Source organism: Sorex fumeus, unplaced genomic scaffold, assembly GCF_029834395.1.
Source record: "Sorex fumeus unplaced genomic scaffold, SorFum_2.1 ptg000007l, whole genome shotgun sequence".
Classification (NCBI taxonomy): Eukaryota; Metazoa; Chordata; class Mammalia; order Eulipotyphla; family Soricidae; genus Sorex; species Sorex fumeus.
Window position 1 is genome coordinate 4,785,223 of NW_026606064.1, and position 13,744 is coordinate 4,798,966.

The following is a 13,744-nucleotide window of genomic DNA, read 5'->3' on the forward strand; positions in this document are numbered from 1 at the left end:
TTAATGTTCCGTCAAATAGTGTGACAACTCCTGTGACTGAGTGCCCTCTGGTGGCTAATACTAGTCTGCAACTGGCTCAATATTCCAGGAAGGAAAAAAAAATCACTTTTGCAAACTTGAAGCAAACTGCATAGTTTAACACAACGCAATCTTATAGCAGTCGTATACACATATACATGCACACACGCACATGCACACATGCACACATGCACACACACATTTTGAAAGTATACTAGAAAAAATAGTGTGGAAGTTTTAATTTGTCTTGCTTAATGACATAGCCACTGTCACTATCCTGTTGTTCATCGATTTTGCTTGAGCGGGCCCAGTAACATTGTGAGACTTGTCACTGTATTTGGCATATCGAATACATCACGGGTAGCTTTCCAGGCTTTTCCATGCAGGTGAAATACTTTTGGTAGCTTGCCGGGTTGTCTGAAGGGGTGGAGGAATCGAACTTGGGTCAGCTCTGTTGGCTGCATGCAAGGCAAATGCCCTACCCGCTGTGCTATTGCCCCAGTTTGGCAAGCTACCCGTGACGTATTTGATATGCCAAAAACAGTAACAACAAGTCTCACAATTTGTTGTGAGACGTTACTGGTGCCCGCTTGAGCAAATCGATGAATAACAGGAGGATAGTGCTAATGAAAGAGCCATTTCTATGTCCTAAAAAGGGTACCAAGGTATAGTCTCTGCCCAGCCAACATAGAAATCTGTCAACTATGCCTAGGGGCTCAAAAGAATTATCCTATTATACTGAATAAAGAGTAATTTGGCACAATGATGCCCATATATTCACATTGTTTTTCTATAACTGCTTTCAGGCGACAATGAAAAGTCTGAGCAGTAGTGACGAGACCCTGTAGCCTGAAGCCTCAAGTATTTACCAATGTTTCTGTCATCAATGGGATTGAGTAAGCTTGGAAAGATTGACTAAGTTTCTTGTGTGAATTTACAGATCTACAATGGGTCAAGAGATTATGTTTAGCTGAAAAATGTTCTTGCTATTCGATTTTAGGGGCTATATACTCAGTATAGGCAAGGGATAATACCAGTTACTCATCATTGTCAGCTCAAACATTCCTTCACTCATGTTTTGAAGTATCTGTCCCTCAGTTCACCATCAGGACCTAAGATTTACCCACAAGTGCCTTTCTCTGAGAACGGAATGAACAAGAGGCCCATCTCTTTCTGCTCCTCTGTCTCCTGACAATGCTACAAAGGCTGGAATAATTTTCTCTACCATGCATCAACCCTAGAGCATCAATTCTGGCCTGGGTAATTCCTAGAGGAAGGCAGAGAAAAGAGTTTGTTGATAAAAACTAGGTACTTTCAAATACATCTATTGGCTCATTGGAGAATATGCAACATCAAGGCCTTATTGCTCCATTAGGGGTTTCATCATTTTCAATAGTATTACCATTACTTATCTTGTTTGTAAGAAAGGCATACTGATGTATCCTGGTGGGTTCCAAATACAAACTTGGGGGGAAATCCCAGCATCTTCTTACTTGCCAATAGGTGGCTGTCAGCAGCCTGGGGGAAGGAGGAAGGAGGGGGACTCTCTTCCTTAACTGAGCCTTGGTGTGGTTGAGAATGTACCACTTGTGCTCAGATCTATACTCCCAGAGTCCCATCCTAGGACTCTGGGGCCCTGAGACCTTCTCATGTATGTTCAGTCACAGAAGTGACCAGATTCCAGCTATTTTTTAGATTGAGCGGGACCACAGAAGTGATTTGGTTCATGGTAGATGCATGGTGAAAGTAGACTATGGACCAAACATGATGGCGCTTAGTACCTGGATTACAAACCATAACATCCAGAAGGAGAGAGAGAGAGTAAGAGGGGATGTGTTAGCCACAAAGGTGTGGGGGGAAAGGGTTGGGGTGTCAGGAAAGATACTGGAAACATTGGTGGTGGAGAATGGGCACAGGTGGAGGGATGGGTATTCAAACATTGTATCACTGAAACGTAATCATGCAAGTTTGTAAGGCTGTAACTCATGGTGATTCATTAAAATAAAAAAAATTAAAAGAAAAGAAAAGAAAGAAGGAAGAGATCAAAAGAAGTATCAAGGTTCAGCAAGATAATTCAAGTGGCTGGAAGCTCATGTTTTTAAGACAGGTGATCTGAGTTCAATCCATGGTCCTGCCAAGGAGTGATCCCAGAGTACTGAGCTAGGAGTAGTCCTTGAGCACTGCATGGTGTGACACATTCCTCCCCCCAAAAAGAAATATTAAGAGAAAACATAAAATCATCATGTTCACAGGGTAGAGATTCCCAAAGCACACTCACTTATGTTCTCTAGCTCCTAAATTTCCCTGAGAAGCAGCCTCTCACTTTTTACCTTGATGGTTCCTGGAAAGACAAGTCACATCTGTGGGTTTGCTTGACTAGGGGAGTTGTTTTTGTTCAACAATTGTTAGTTCTGTTAAGAGATATTTTTGCGTGGTCTGAATCCCCAGCACCACATATAGCACTTTGGGAACCACCAGGGGTCAGTCCTGGGCATAGAAATAGGTACAACTTTGGTCCAACACCATGTTCCTCCCTACACCATCCTCTGAGAGATTCCCATATTTTTTAAGTCTGCCACATCCTTTTCAGAAAAACTAAACATCATGGGCTTGCTCTTCAAGCTCGTGTTACCCTTTAAACATTTATTTTATTTGGTTGCCTCAATGTTTCTTTGCTTGCCTACTTCTACTTTAGAGAAACCAATATTCTCTCTCAAACATGAACTCTCCTTCTCTCTCCCCTCACACCTTTCTAAATAAGTTTTAACAAAAACTTTCTTGCTTCACCAAACAAATAAATAAATAAAAATCATTTAATTCCTCCCTGGGAAAAAAGTCTCATTTAAGAGAACAAACAGAAAACACTCACCCCCTCTTATCGCAAGGCTAGTACTGTTCCCCAAGATCAATTATTCTAGCACACCCCCCTGATGGATACAGTGTCAGCCCCTCAACACACACACTATGGGTACAGTGTTTGACAAATAATGCTGGAATCCAAGATTCAAGTCAGACACTGAATGATAACCACCTGAAATGCTGCCCTCCACAAACCTTTTCCTATCTTCTCCCCCTTAGGGGCAAGACTGCTCAATCCACGATCCACTTATCCTGCGATTTGTTTTAAAACATGCACCTCTATAGAGAAAGTCACAAGTCTTTCTGCTTCTGCTCCAAGGATGCTGGGCAGGAGCTTGTATTTTCTTATTGGCCATGGTCTTGGTTGTAGGTAGCAATAGCATTGTGACCTCAGTGGCCTAATACTGAGCACAACTCCCAACCTGGTGTATGTCAGTGTGGTATCTTTAGGCTTTAAGGCCACCTGTGTGTTTTTTCTATTATTATTTGGAAGGGAGCTCCCCAAAAGTGCTCAGGTCCCGAGGGATCATTCCTGGTCATTCTTAGCAAACTGAATCAGCAGTGCAGTGCTAGGGGTCCAGGGATGCAGGGCTGTTTGGACACTGTGATGCTGTGAGACCCTCTGGCATCTCCAGTCAGGGGCCTCCCAGACATGTTCATGAGGTCATGTGATATCAGGAATCCAGCTGCAAAACATGTACTTTAATGCTATGAAGAAAATGAGTAGTAAAAGACCAGAAAAAAAGATTGGGGAAAACTTGATCCAGACCTCAGATCTTAGAAATCTTTTATTCTTGTTTTGGTTTTGATATTTTGGGTTGTTATTTTTAGGTGATATTTGGTAGTTCCTGAGTTTACTAATGTTCTCTTCAAGGATCACTCTGGATGGGTTCAAGAAATCATTTGGAGTGTCTGGGATTAAAGTCTGGAATTCTATGTGTTCACTTAAGTCATATGGAGTGTCTGGTTGGCCACATGCAAGGCAAGTACCCTGCCCTCTGTGCCCATCTCCCCAACCCTTCTTTACAAACTCGTATAAGGGCAAATGTGATCCTATTGGACATTTCTGGATTTTATTTACATAAGAGTGCACGTCATCGCATAAATAAATATTTTAAGGGTAACAGTGACCTGATGAATTGTCCCCAAAACATTCCATACACTTATTTGTATATGCAATCTGATTGGTCTTTCCAATGGCATGGCTTCAAATGTCATAACCAATCAGATAGCAGAAACTAGCAACAGAGGTATGTTATGTACATAAACCCAGAGAAGGAAAAGTGAAGAGATGGTAAGGAGGTAGAGAAGAGAGAAAGCGGTCAGATGAATGGCAAACAGTGAGTAGAGTGAGAAGGATGACAATCAAGGCTCCTGTCGTGACTGTGGAGGTTCCTATTTCTGCAGTCTGTGGAGATTCCACCTGCATTCTAAGGTTAAGAGCTGGTTATGGAATCTCCAGGCTCCCATGGAGTCAGGGAGGGGAGATTCCCCACATTCTCCTATTCTTCCGGAAGTAATGCCCATGAACTACTTCTAGTGCCATGTAAGCTTTGTGACCTCATTAACAGGCCATGATCCAGAGACTCATAAATAAGCCTCAGAAGAGATCATAAAGTTGCAGAGATGCCTTCAGACCCGCGCCAGGATTAGTCTCATACAAGACACCCTGATCGGGGGCAGGTGAGCTTAAGATCCACCAAAACAGAGCTCTGGCAGCCAAAAACCTCCATAACACAATTGCTGCTCTGCTGATGGCTGAACTCCACAGATCCGAGACTAGCCTCATCCAGGAATGAATCTTTTGAAAAACTCAGGTATGCAGGTTTTGTGACCGAAATTGCCAGGGTCTCACAGAGGCAGGGATGGGCTACATCCTGTCATCTCCTTGTTTTTCCAGGGCTCTGGCAGTCATGCCCATGAACTACATATGGAGTCATATAAATTCATTAACCAGTCATGATACAGAGACTAATAAATAAATCTTGAAAAAAGATCAACAAGCTTCAGAGATGTCTCCGAACTCCAAAGGCATCATCTATTTGAAAATTTAACTCCAGCTATATCACCTCATTCAATATTTCTATAGCAACATCTACACCTCTACAACAACAACTCTACACCACTTATGTACCAGGATTAGTACACCACATTGGATAGGATACAAAGTACAAGGCAACCAACCTCAATTAAGAGAATATTAGCACACAAGGCTCAAGCTGTAACAACATGATAGCAGTCTAATAGCTCAAGGGTGAAATATAACAATCTTGACACACTTTCTTTTAAGAAAATCTTTTTTGATCATTTTTAGCGAATTATTCATAACAAGCAATTCAAATTAAATTATTTAGGCTGTGCTCTTAGGGCAGGCTTGGGGGATGGTTGGAAAATTGGAAATAAAAGTAAACTTTGGCCTTGGAGGCTTGGAAATAAAAGTAAATCATGTTCGGAGCATGGTAGAAATACGTCAATTTTGGATTTGAACAGAAGAACTTTATTTATGTTTAGTCCACAGGGGTTACCTGGTACTCTTACTCCCTTGGCAGGATTGCCTGCATTGGAAGCCACGAAACCAGACTCAGAGCTTTGTATCCCCGACTTTGGAACATCCTTCTGACTCCAGGGCATGTCCTAAAAGCAGTTTTCACAAGGAGGGCAGCACCCAGCCTCGTTGGTTCAGTGTACTATAGCTTCCCTCAGTCTCCCTTCTCTTGGTGTGCCTTTCAGTTTTCCGTTATTCGATGTGAAGACGTGGCTGACCCTCTGACTCCTGACATCCCACTCACTGGAGGGCATGTGATCACACTCAGAGGTGCCACAGGTAGGCTGGAGTTGCATTGTGACCCGGACCCCAGCAGACCACATTCTGCTCTTGCCAGCTTCTCCCCAGCATCCTGAATCCAGGACTGACCAGATTGCAGGGCATTTGCTCCCATCTGTCTTCATCGTAATCATGGCAAGAGGAAGTCAGGGCACCCCTGCCTTTCCAGAGTCCTAAGGCAGCTTTAGCCAGTCCTCTCTCCCCAGGTCCCAGGAATTTAGGCCCTTTGCCCATTGTAAAGGTAACCCGAAATACGGTGGGCAGGAGTAGCCTCTTATGTGGTTCGCTTGCCAGGACCTTAAGATTGCTCTATTCTCCATCACCTCTACCCCTTCCAAGGCCCCAATGCCCAGTTGCTTCATGGCTGCATAGTCCTGTGGCAGCTGGGGAAGCATTACTTGCTTACTTGACTTGAGTCTGGATGGGAAAATATGACTTCTATAGGGAAACTGATGCCAATGGCACAGACCAAGGTCTCTAAGCCCTGAGCATTTTTTTCTGGGGGCTTGGGTGGAGCTGTCACTAGGAAGTCAATGGGGTTGTAGGGGACAGACCTGGGTTCTGGGAAAGGTGGAAGTGAAAAAGAATGAGTCTCCAACTTGAAGCCCATGTCTAGGGTACAGTAGTGCCACCAAGGAGATTTTGGGAGATTCATGACCACTCCATCCACTATCAAATGCCAAGAACTCTCCTTAGCAGAGGACATCTCAGTCATAGCTTGTTGTATGAATATTTGTTCAGTCGGAAGCACTGAGACAAGGAACACAAGAGAAATTATTTTCACAGAGAATCACTGGATTCACTCAGACCCAGTGAAAAGGTAGAGTGTCCTGATCTCTTCTTTTATTACCATCCTACTGTACATACCTCTAAAGGGCTCAATACAGTGATATCATCAAAAGAAGTTACAGAGAGAACACTGAAGCAGTAAGGTACACTTTCTTTCCTTGTGTCTGCAAGTCAGTGGGTTTTGGCCTAGGAAATATATACAAAAGCCAAACCAAAAGTTTTCTTGGGCTACAAGCACCTGGGTTTGCATCTGAATAAAGATAAGGTGAGCTGGCAACTGGAATGTACATCCCAAAGACTAGGCTGAGCTAGTACCTGGAATCTACATGTCAAAGACCAGGCTGGGCTAGCACTTATGATCTACATACTACAAACAAACTAGGTAAGCACTTGGTATCTGTGAGAGAGGAAGACTGACAATTTCAGTATACTGAAATTTATATTATTTACTGAAAGCAACTCCCCACCCCAAACAGAGCCCCAGCAGCAGAAGACCTCCAGTTCCAGCCACAGCCATGCTTAAGACCACTCTCCACATGTTCAGACGAGCCCCACTCATGAAGGAACCAGCAGAGGAACCCAGGTGTGCGGGACCTGAGGTGTAGATCTCCAAGCCTGCTCGGATTGGGACTGGGCCTCCTCCACCCAGTCCCTCATCTTCCAGTATGTAGGCGTTACACCCACCAACTGCCCCTGGATGCCGTGTAATCCCATCAATGGCCAAGACCCAGAAACTATAAAACCCAGCTCTCAGAAGCACGTGGCTGCATTTGCAGCTGTGCAACATCTTATTATCTAGTTCAAACTCTGGAGAACCTGACAGGCTATCAAAAGTATCCTGCCCACACGGCAGAGTCTGGCAAACTCCCCGGGGCATATTCTATAACCCAAAGACCAGTAACAATAATGGGTTTCATTTTCCTGACCCTTAAAGAGCCTCGAATGTGGCACTTTTTTAAATCTTAGGACGAGAACAAAGGAGACGTTAGTGGCAATCGATGACCAACAGGATGACAGTGATACAGTGATACGGAAAGCAACTTAAAGAAAAAGATGTTCAGCCTCATCCAAACCAGTCAGGACACATGAGAAATCTCGCCCATTTTCATGGGGCCCTTGTTCCTGCTGGTGTGTGGTACAGTCTACATGGGCTCATCCTAAGGGCTTAGTTCGGCCCCCACAATAGCTTTACCTGAATAGAAAGCTATAAAGCCTCTGCTGAAGCCTTAGTGCTATCACTCCTTGAGCTGGATAACAAGCTGTCCTGGGATCCTATGGGAGGAAAGCAGCCAAGCCAGCCACCATACTTGAATTTCACCAGGGACAGTCATGGGAACAGAGCCAAGAGTAAGCCCTGAGCACACCTGGGTGAGACCCAAAAAAAAAAAAATGAAAAAATAGATTGCATTTTAATGATTTCAAATTAGTACCCTTGCATAGATAGAGTACAACTGAAAGACTGTAAATGTTTTATACACAGTTCCTAATTAACTAGTCTAATTGTCCAGAGACAGAGAATGGGGAGGTAAGTACAAAGGAGTGGCCAGAATGTTAGTAGGTCCCAGACCATATTCCACAGAGGGAGATACTTAAAAGCAGTATGGATCCAACCACAGACAGTCTTGGCTATGTTCCTAATTACAACTCGATAAACAGAGCATTATGCTTTTAAACACAATATGCTGGCAGGGAAGATATCCTTACAATGAGTCTATGCTTGTAGTTTTCTATTTAAAATGCTCCATCCATTTAACTAAAGCATGAGTTCAAGAAAAATTTACAGCTGAATATTTTTCTTGATTTTTAAAACCACAAATTTGGTTTACAGCACTATATTCTTTATAAATAAATAAGCAAGTGATGTTTTTATAATATAAAAAAGGTAAGCTGTAATTAATACATGCATAATGATTATTTACGATTTAATAGTAATTACTATTTTAATAAATTTAATAAATTAAAATACCATTTTGTGTATTTAAGTGCAGTTTGTTTTTATTATTATCATTATTATTTTGGTGTTTGGATAACAACTGGTGGTCCTTTAGGCACTACTCCTGATTCAGCATTCCATAGCACTCCTGATGCCCTGCACTTTTAGTGTAATTTTAATTATAATAGATATTTAAGGAAAGTATAATGGATTGTTCTTCCTAAAAGATTCACTTAAGTTAAATCTTCTAGACTTGGAACAATCAGACTGTAACAATAAAGTTGTCTTTCAATTTATTATTATTGTAGTGAGCTTTATAATGGACAATTAAACTGAAATCAATTTGCCTTTGTTCTCTGTTGCTTGGTTTATTGATATTAGTCCAAATATTCAAACTAACACTGCGTATTGAATGTATTCCAGGGCCCGGTGAGTTTTGGCTATTAAAGTGTGCTCAAGTATATGCTGTTGAATTTGAAGTGTTTGCTACTTTTTTTGTACTCACTGACCTTTAAGCATGCATCTGATATTATTGTCAAATTTTTACCAGGTAAGTTTTTTTCTCTTCTGTTGTGACTAAATCTATGCTAGGGCTGAATCAAATATAAACGTGAGAATTAAAATAATGATAAATATAGAAAATATAACTATACAGCTGTCTATAATAGAAAGATAACTGCTGGCTTTAAGCCAAGCTACTTGCAGAAATCCGATGATTTTATTCTCAAAACAAATTGATCCACATATTCATTTTTACTGCATATATTTTGTAATAAGAAACATTCAGCTTTTCCAGATACCAGAACTTAAATTATTTTCATTTTCAGTCTGATAATGCCATATTCTCTTGTCCACGACTACTTTAATAATTAGAACATGATTGCTAAGCTCAATGGGAAATCATTTGCAGATATTCATTATAAAATATATATACACCACTCACCTAGAAAAGTACAGGACTATCTATTGAAATGCATAACTCTAGGACAGAATGACCCTTTCACCAGAAGCACATTTTTATTATCTTTTCTTAAAAGTAAAAATTAATCTAAGATGACTCTGATATCACTAATACCACAGAGCCCAAACACTCATTGTATTCTATAACTCTTGTATTGAACTAACAGCCTAGTTGGTGAGACTTGCCTAAGGGAGCCCCTGGGCACTGCTTGGGAATGGTCACGGTCTGGTCACTGTCCTCCCGTTGTTCATTGATTTGCTCGAGCGGTCCCAGTAACGTCTCCATCATGAGACTTGTTGTTACTGTGTTTGGCATACAGAATACTCACGGGGAGCTTGCCAGGCTCTGCCCTGCGGGCGAGATACTCTCAGTAGCTTGCCGAACTCTCCGAGAGGGGCAGAGGAATCGAACTTGGGTCAGCCATGTTGGCTGCGTGCAAGGCAAACACCCTACCGCTGTGCTATCTCTCCAGCCCCAGCTTGGGAACACTCTCCCCAAAAAGTAAAAGTAATCTAATAAGTCTATTTTCTCTAATAACTGACAAAATGTGAGAGTAGATAGAAATCCACTAATAAGTGGTCTGGAAGTCCCAGAATACCTTGAAATTCCCTTGGCATAGATCTTAAGTGTAGTATGTGGTTTGTCTGACTTCACCATCAGTCTATAATCTCCAAGATGACCCCAAATGAGCTTATATCATTTACTATTAGTACCCTTGGTTTTTTAACACACTTTGACTTTATCGTGTACTTAGTATTAATCTACCATAGACTATGATGTATAGTACAAAATCCATGAAGATTCACTACCTGATATATTCATTACACATAGCCAGTTTGCTGAAAATTCAGTTCTCCTCTGCTGCACCTGTTTTTTCATTAGATATCATTTCAGAAGGTCGCATGTATTTATGAAAAGTGCGATATAAGAGCTGAAAAGTTGAGAAGACATAAAATCAGTAATGCCTACTAAAGTGTGAAAAGAAGAGGGAAAAAAGGACTACAGAGAAAGAAATAGGAGTTTGCAAGAGAAGAGAGGGTGAAGAAGCCAGTTCCTATTTATGTATCCCATGATCAAATTGAACATAGACCGGCTTGGTGTTCATTGTCATCGTTTTTGAGTCAATGGTAGAGTCATAGCAAAATACAGCACATAGTTTTTTATTTGGTAATATATCTGGTTTTATACTAAAATTAGAACAGGTGGTTTACTTAAATGAGAAGGAAAAGATCAAGGGATGGCAAAACTTAGATGAAAGAGGAATTTCATCTGTTGGAATTTGTGAGATTGAATAAGAATTTGTTTTTTCAAAGATATAAAGGGATCTCTTATTCAGCAGGAAGCCAAGATGAATCTGGAATATGAAGAGTAAATGAAATTTCTAGAATCATGACACTGGATTTCATTACATTCTAAGTCTTGGGGGAAAGCCATATTTAACTTAAAAGAGAGGCTAGGAAATATGGATAAAAATCACAAAAGTAGGCCTATGTATATTACTCATAATTTTTTCCATTCAATATGCTTTTAAATTGTACTATTGATTAATGCTATATTGTGTTTTATTTTTTTCCAGAAACTTTTACTTGAGATAGTAATGGCATAAAAGGTCTTTGTTACATTTCAATATTGTTTTTTCGATTTTATAGGATATTGAACTTGAAATTTATTATAATGAATAGATAACAGAACTGGGTATCTCTCCCATGCCAGTATTAAAAATCATGTGTTTACTATGTCACATTCTGCAACCTGACACAGAGGATTAAAGTCACTTCAAAGAATTCAAATATTTTCATTCATAGATGAAATCCATAGGACAATACCCAGCATGGGAAAACATTTCGACAGTGGTGGATTTTATTCTTCTTGGTTTTTCAGATGTTCCTAAACTTCAAGGATTTCTATTTGGGGTGATTTTTATTATGTACACTACAATTTTGATGGGAAACAGTCTTATTATTATAATAACCAAGGTTGATGCTTCCCTCCAGTCTCCCATGTATTTTTTCCTCGGCAATTTTTCTTTTTTGGAAATGTGTTACGTATCAGTAACTGCTCCCAGATTATTATCAGATCTCCACAGACCAAACAGAAGTATTTCTTTTGTGGCCTGTGCTATTCAAATGTATTTCTTTCTGATCTTGGGTGCTACTGAGTGCTTTATTCTCACCGTCATGGCTTATGATCGGTATGTGGCCATTTGTAACCCCTTGCTCTACCATCTCATTATGAACAATAGACTGTGCCTTCAACTGGCAACTGTCTGTTGGGTCGGTTCCATTCCAGTCTACACCGGCTTCACCTATCATGTCTTCTCTTTGTCCTTCTGTGGCTCGAACCAGCTGAATCATTTCTTCTGTGACGTGCCACCAGTAGTTCAGCGAGTTTGTGGGGACATATTTATGACTCAGATGCTGATTTATATAATTGCTTTTCTTGTCGTCACCATTCCCTTTATACTGATACTGGGCTCATATGTGAATATTATCTCCACTATCCTGAAACTGCCGTCAGCTACTGGGAGAGCCAAGGCCTTCTCCACTTGCTCTTCTCACCTCACGATTGTAATTTTATTCTTCGGATCAGGAATTATTGTATACTTAAAACCAATATCTAGTCCCTATAAGGGCATGGAAAAGATATTTTCTCTTATATATACCATTGTCATACCCATGTTTAATCCCTTGATATATTGTCTGAGAAACAAAGATGTTTTGGTGGCACTGAAGAAATTTCTTATGAAATCCAATGACTCAAAAACATAATATTTTGTATTAATTTTGGTTACTTTTATATTTGTTTATGAGTTTTAATTAGGTTATCTCAATTTTTTCATTTCACTTGAAATAAATTTTTGTTGTCAGTTTTAAGAAATCATGTTATCCCAAATATCAAAGCAATGTATGGGTATATCTAGTATATATATATTTATATATATATATATATATATCAACTCATTTATCTATGTAGATCTTGGTGTCTACAAAAGTGTCATTAAAAGTGCAATTACTCTTATAATTCCTTAATAGAGTATTATCTTCTCTAAAGAATTTTTTAATCTATTTAAAATATTTCTTCAAAAGAAATGTGTCATATGGAAAGACACTATATATATAAGTCATTATAAAATTTAAAGAACTGCTACTGAAGATTTTTCAACTACTCATTACTAAAAATTTTATTATTATATCAAGTAAACTGATATAAAAGGAGATAGGAACAGAAAACAACAAGTGAAGTATGGTTTATATGTTAAATGAATTATTGGGACTAGAGCAATAGTACAGTGTGTCAAGTGCTTGCCTTGCACATGGCTGACCTGTGTTCCAACTGTGAAATTTGGTGCCCTGAGCCAAACATGAGTGAGTCCTGAGTGCAGAGTCAGGAATTAGCCCTGAACACCAGTGGGTGTTTGCATTCCATCTGTTTTTTGATCATTGCACTGTTCATTTCCTAAAGAAGCTTAACATATGTGAAAGCTAGTATGTGATCTTGCTTAGTTACAGAATTCAGGCTTAATACTTATTACTGTTTACCTTCATGCTTACTTTATTCAACAAGAAACAGTTTGCAATTTTGATCTAGAGGTTTTAAGTATGCATTAGAAAGGATATAAATAAGGGCTGGAGCTATATTACAGCGGGTAGGGCATTTGCCTTTCACACGGCCGACCAGAGTTCAATTCCCAGCATCCCATATGGTCCCCTGAGCACTGCTAGGAATAATTCCTCAGTGCAGAGCAAGGAGTAACCCTTGAGCCTTGCCGGTGTGACCCCCCACCCCAAAAAATGAAAGGACATAAATCCTGAGGTAATGCCATTTCGGTAAAGCTTCAAAATGTTATATAAAGCATAATAATATTTAAAATATCAGAACAATTTGTGAAATACTGACTTCTGTTAGGACAAAAAAAATCAATGAAAGAAGAGTACTGAGTACATAATAATAGTATCAAGGAATGTAAAAGGGTTGAGAGATATTATATGGATAGGTACATGGATTCTAGAGATCTACATAGATAAATGACAGAAGGACTGATGCATGGATACATATGTGATTATGTGAAAACACTATACATATTGGTACTTACAAAATCGAAAGTAACACTAATGAAGATTATTTTTATTTTGACTTTTATTACTTTTATTTTTATTTTGTTTTTATTAGTGCTGGTTTCATTCTTGGGGTGAAATCAATTCCTTCTTTATCAGAATTTTATAGAGTTTTAATTACAAAACAAAAGCTTGGCATTTAATTTTGAAATGTTAAATTTGAAGGTTAATACTACCAATTTGATAAAAACCTATGAGTCCTGGCCATCCTTTCCACATTGTCTTTCTTCCACATGATCTGTATT

At 39.7% G+C, this 13,744-nt stretch overlaps 1 protein-coding gene across 1 annotated transcript; it reads left to right on the top strand.

The window, feature by feature from the left end:
* Positions 1–11,189: 11,189 nt before the first annotated feature.
* Positions 11,190–12,152, top strand: LOC130042274 (olfactory receptor 10AG1-like). The gene has a single exon (XM_056134486.1). It carries the CDS (start codon positions 11,190–11,192, stop codon positions 12,150–12,152), a length of 963 nt encoding a protein of 320 aa, XP_055990461.1.
* Positions 12,153–13,744: the final 1,592 nt, after the last annotated feature.

Excerpts from the sequence above, each read along its gene's own strand:
- LOC130042274 (XM_056134486.1), top strand. The coding sequence starts at position 11,190 with ATGAAATCCATAGGACAATACCCAGCATGGGAAAACATTTCGACAGTG.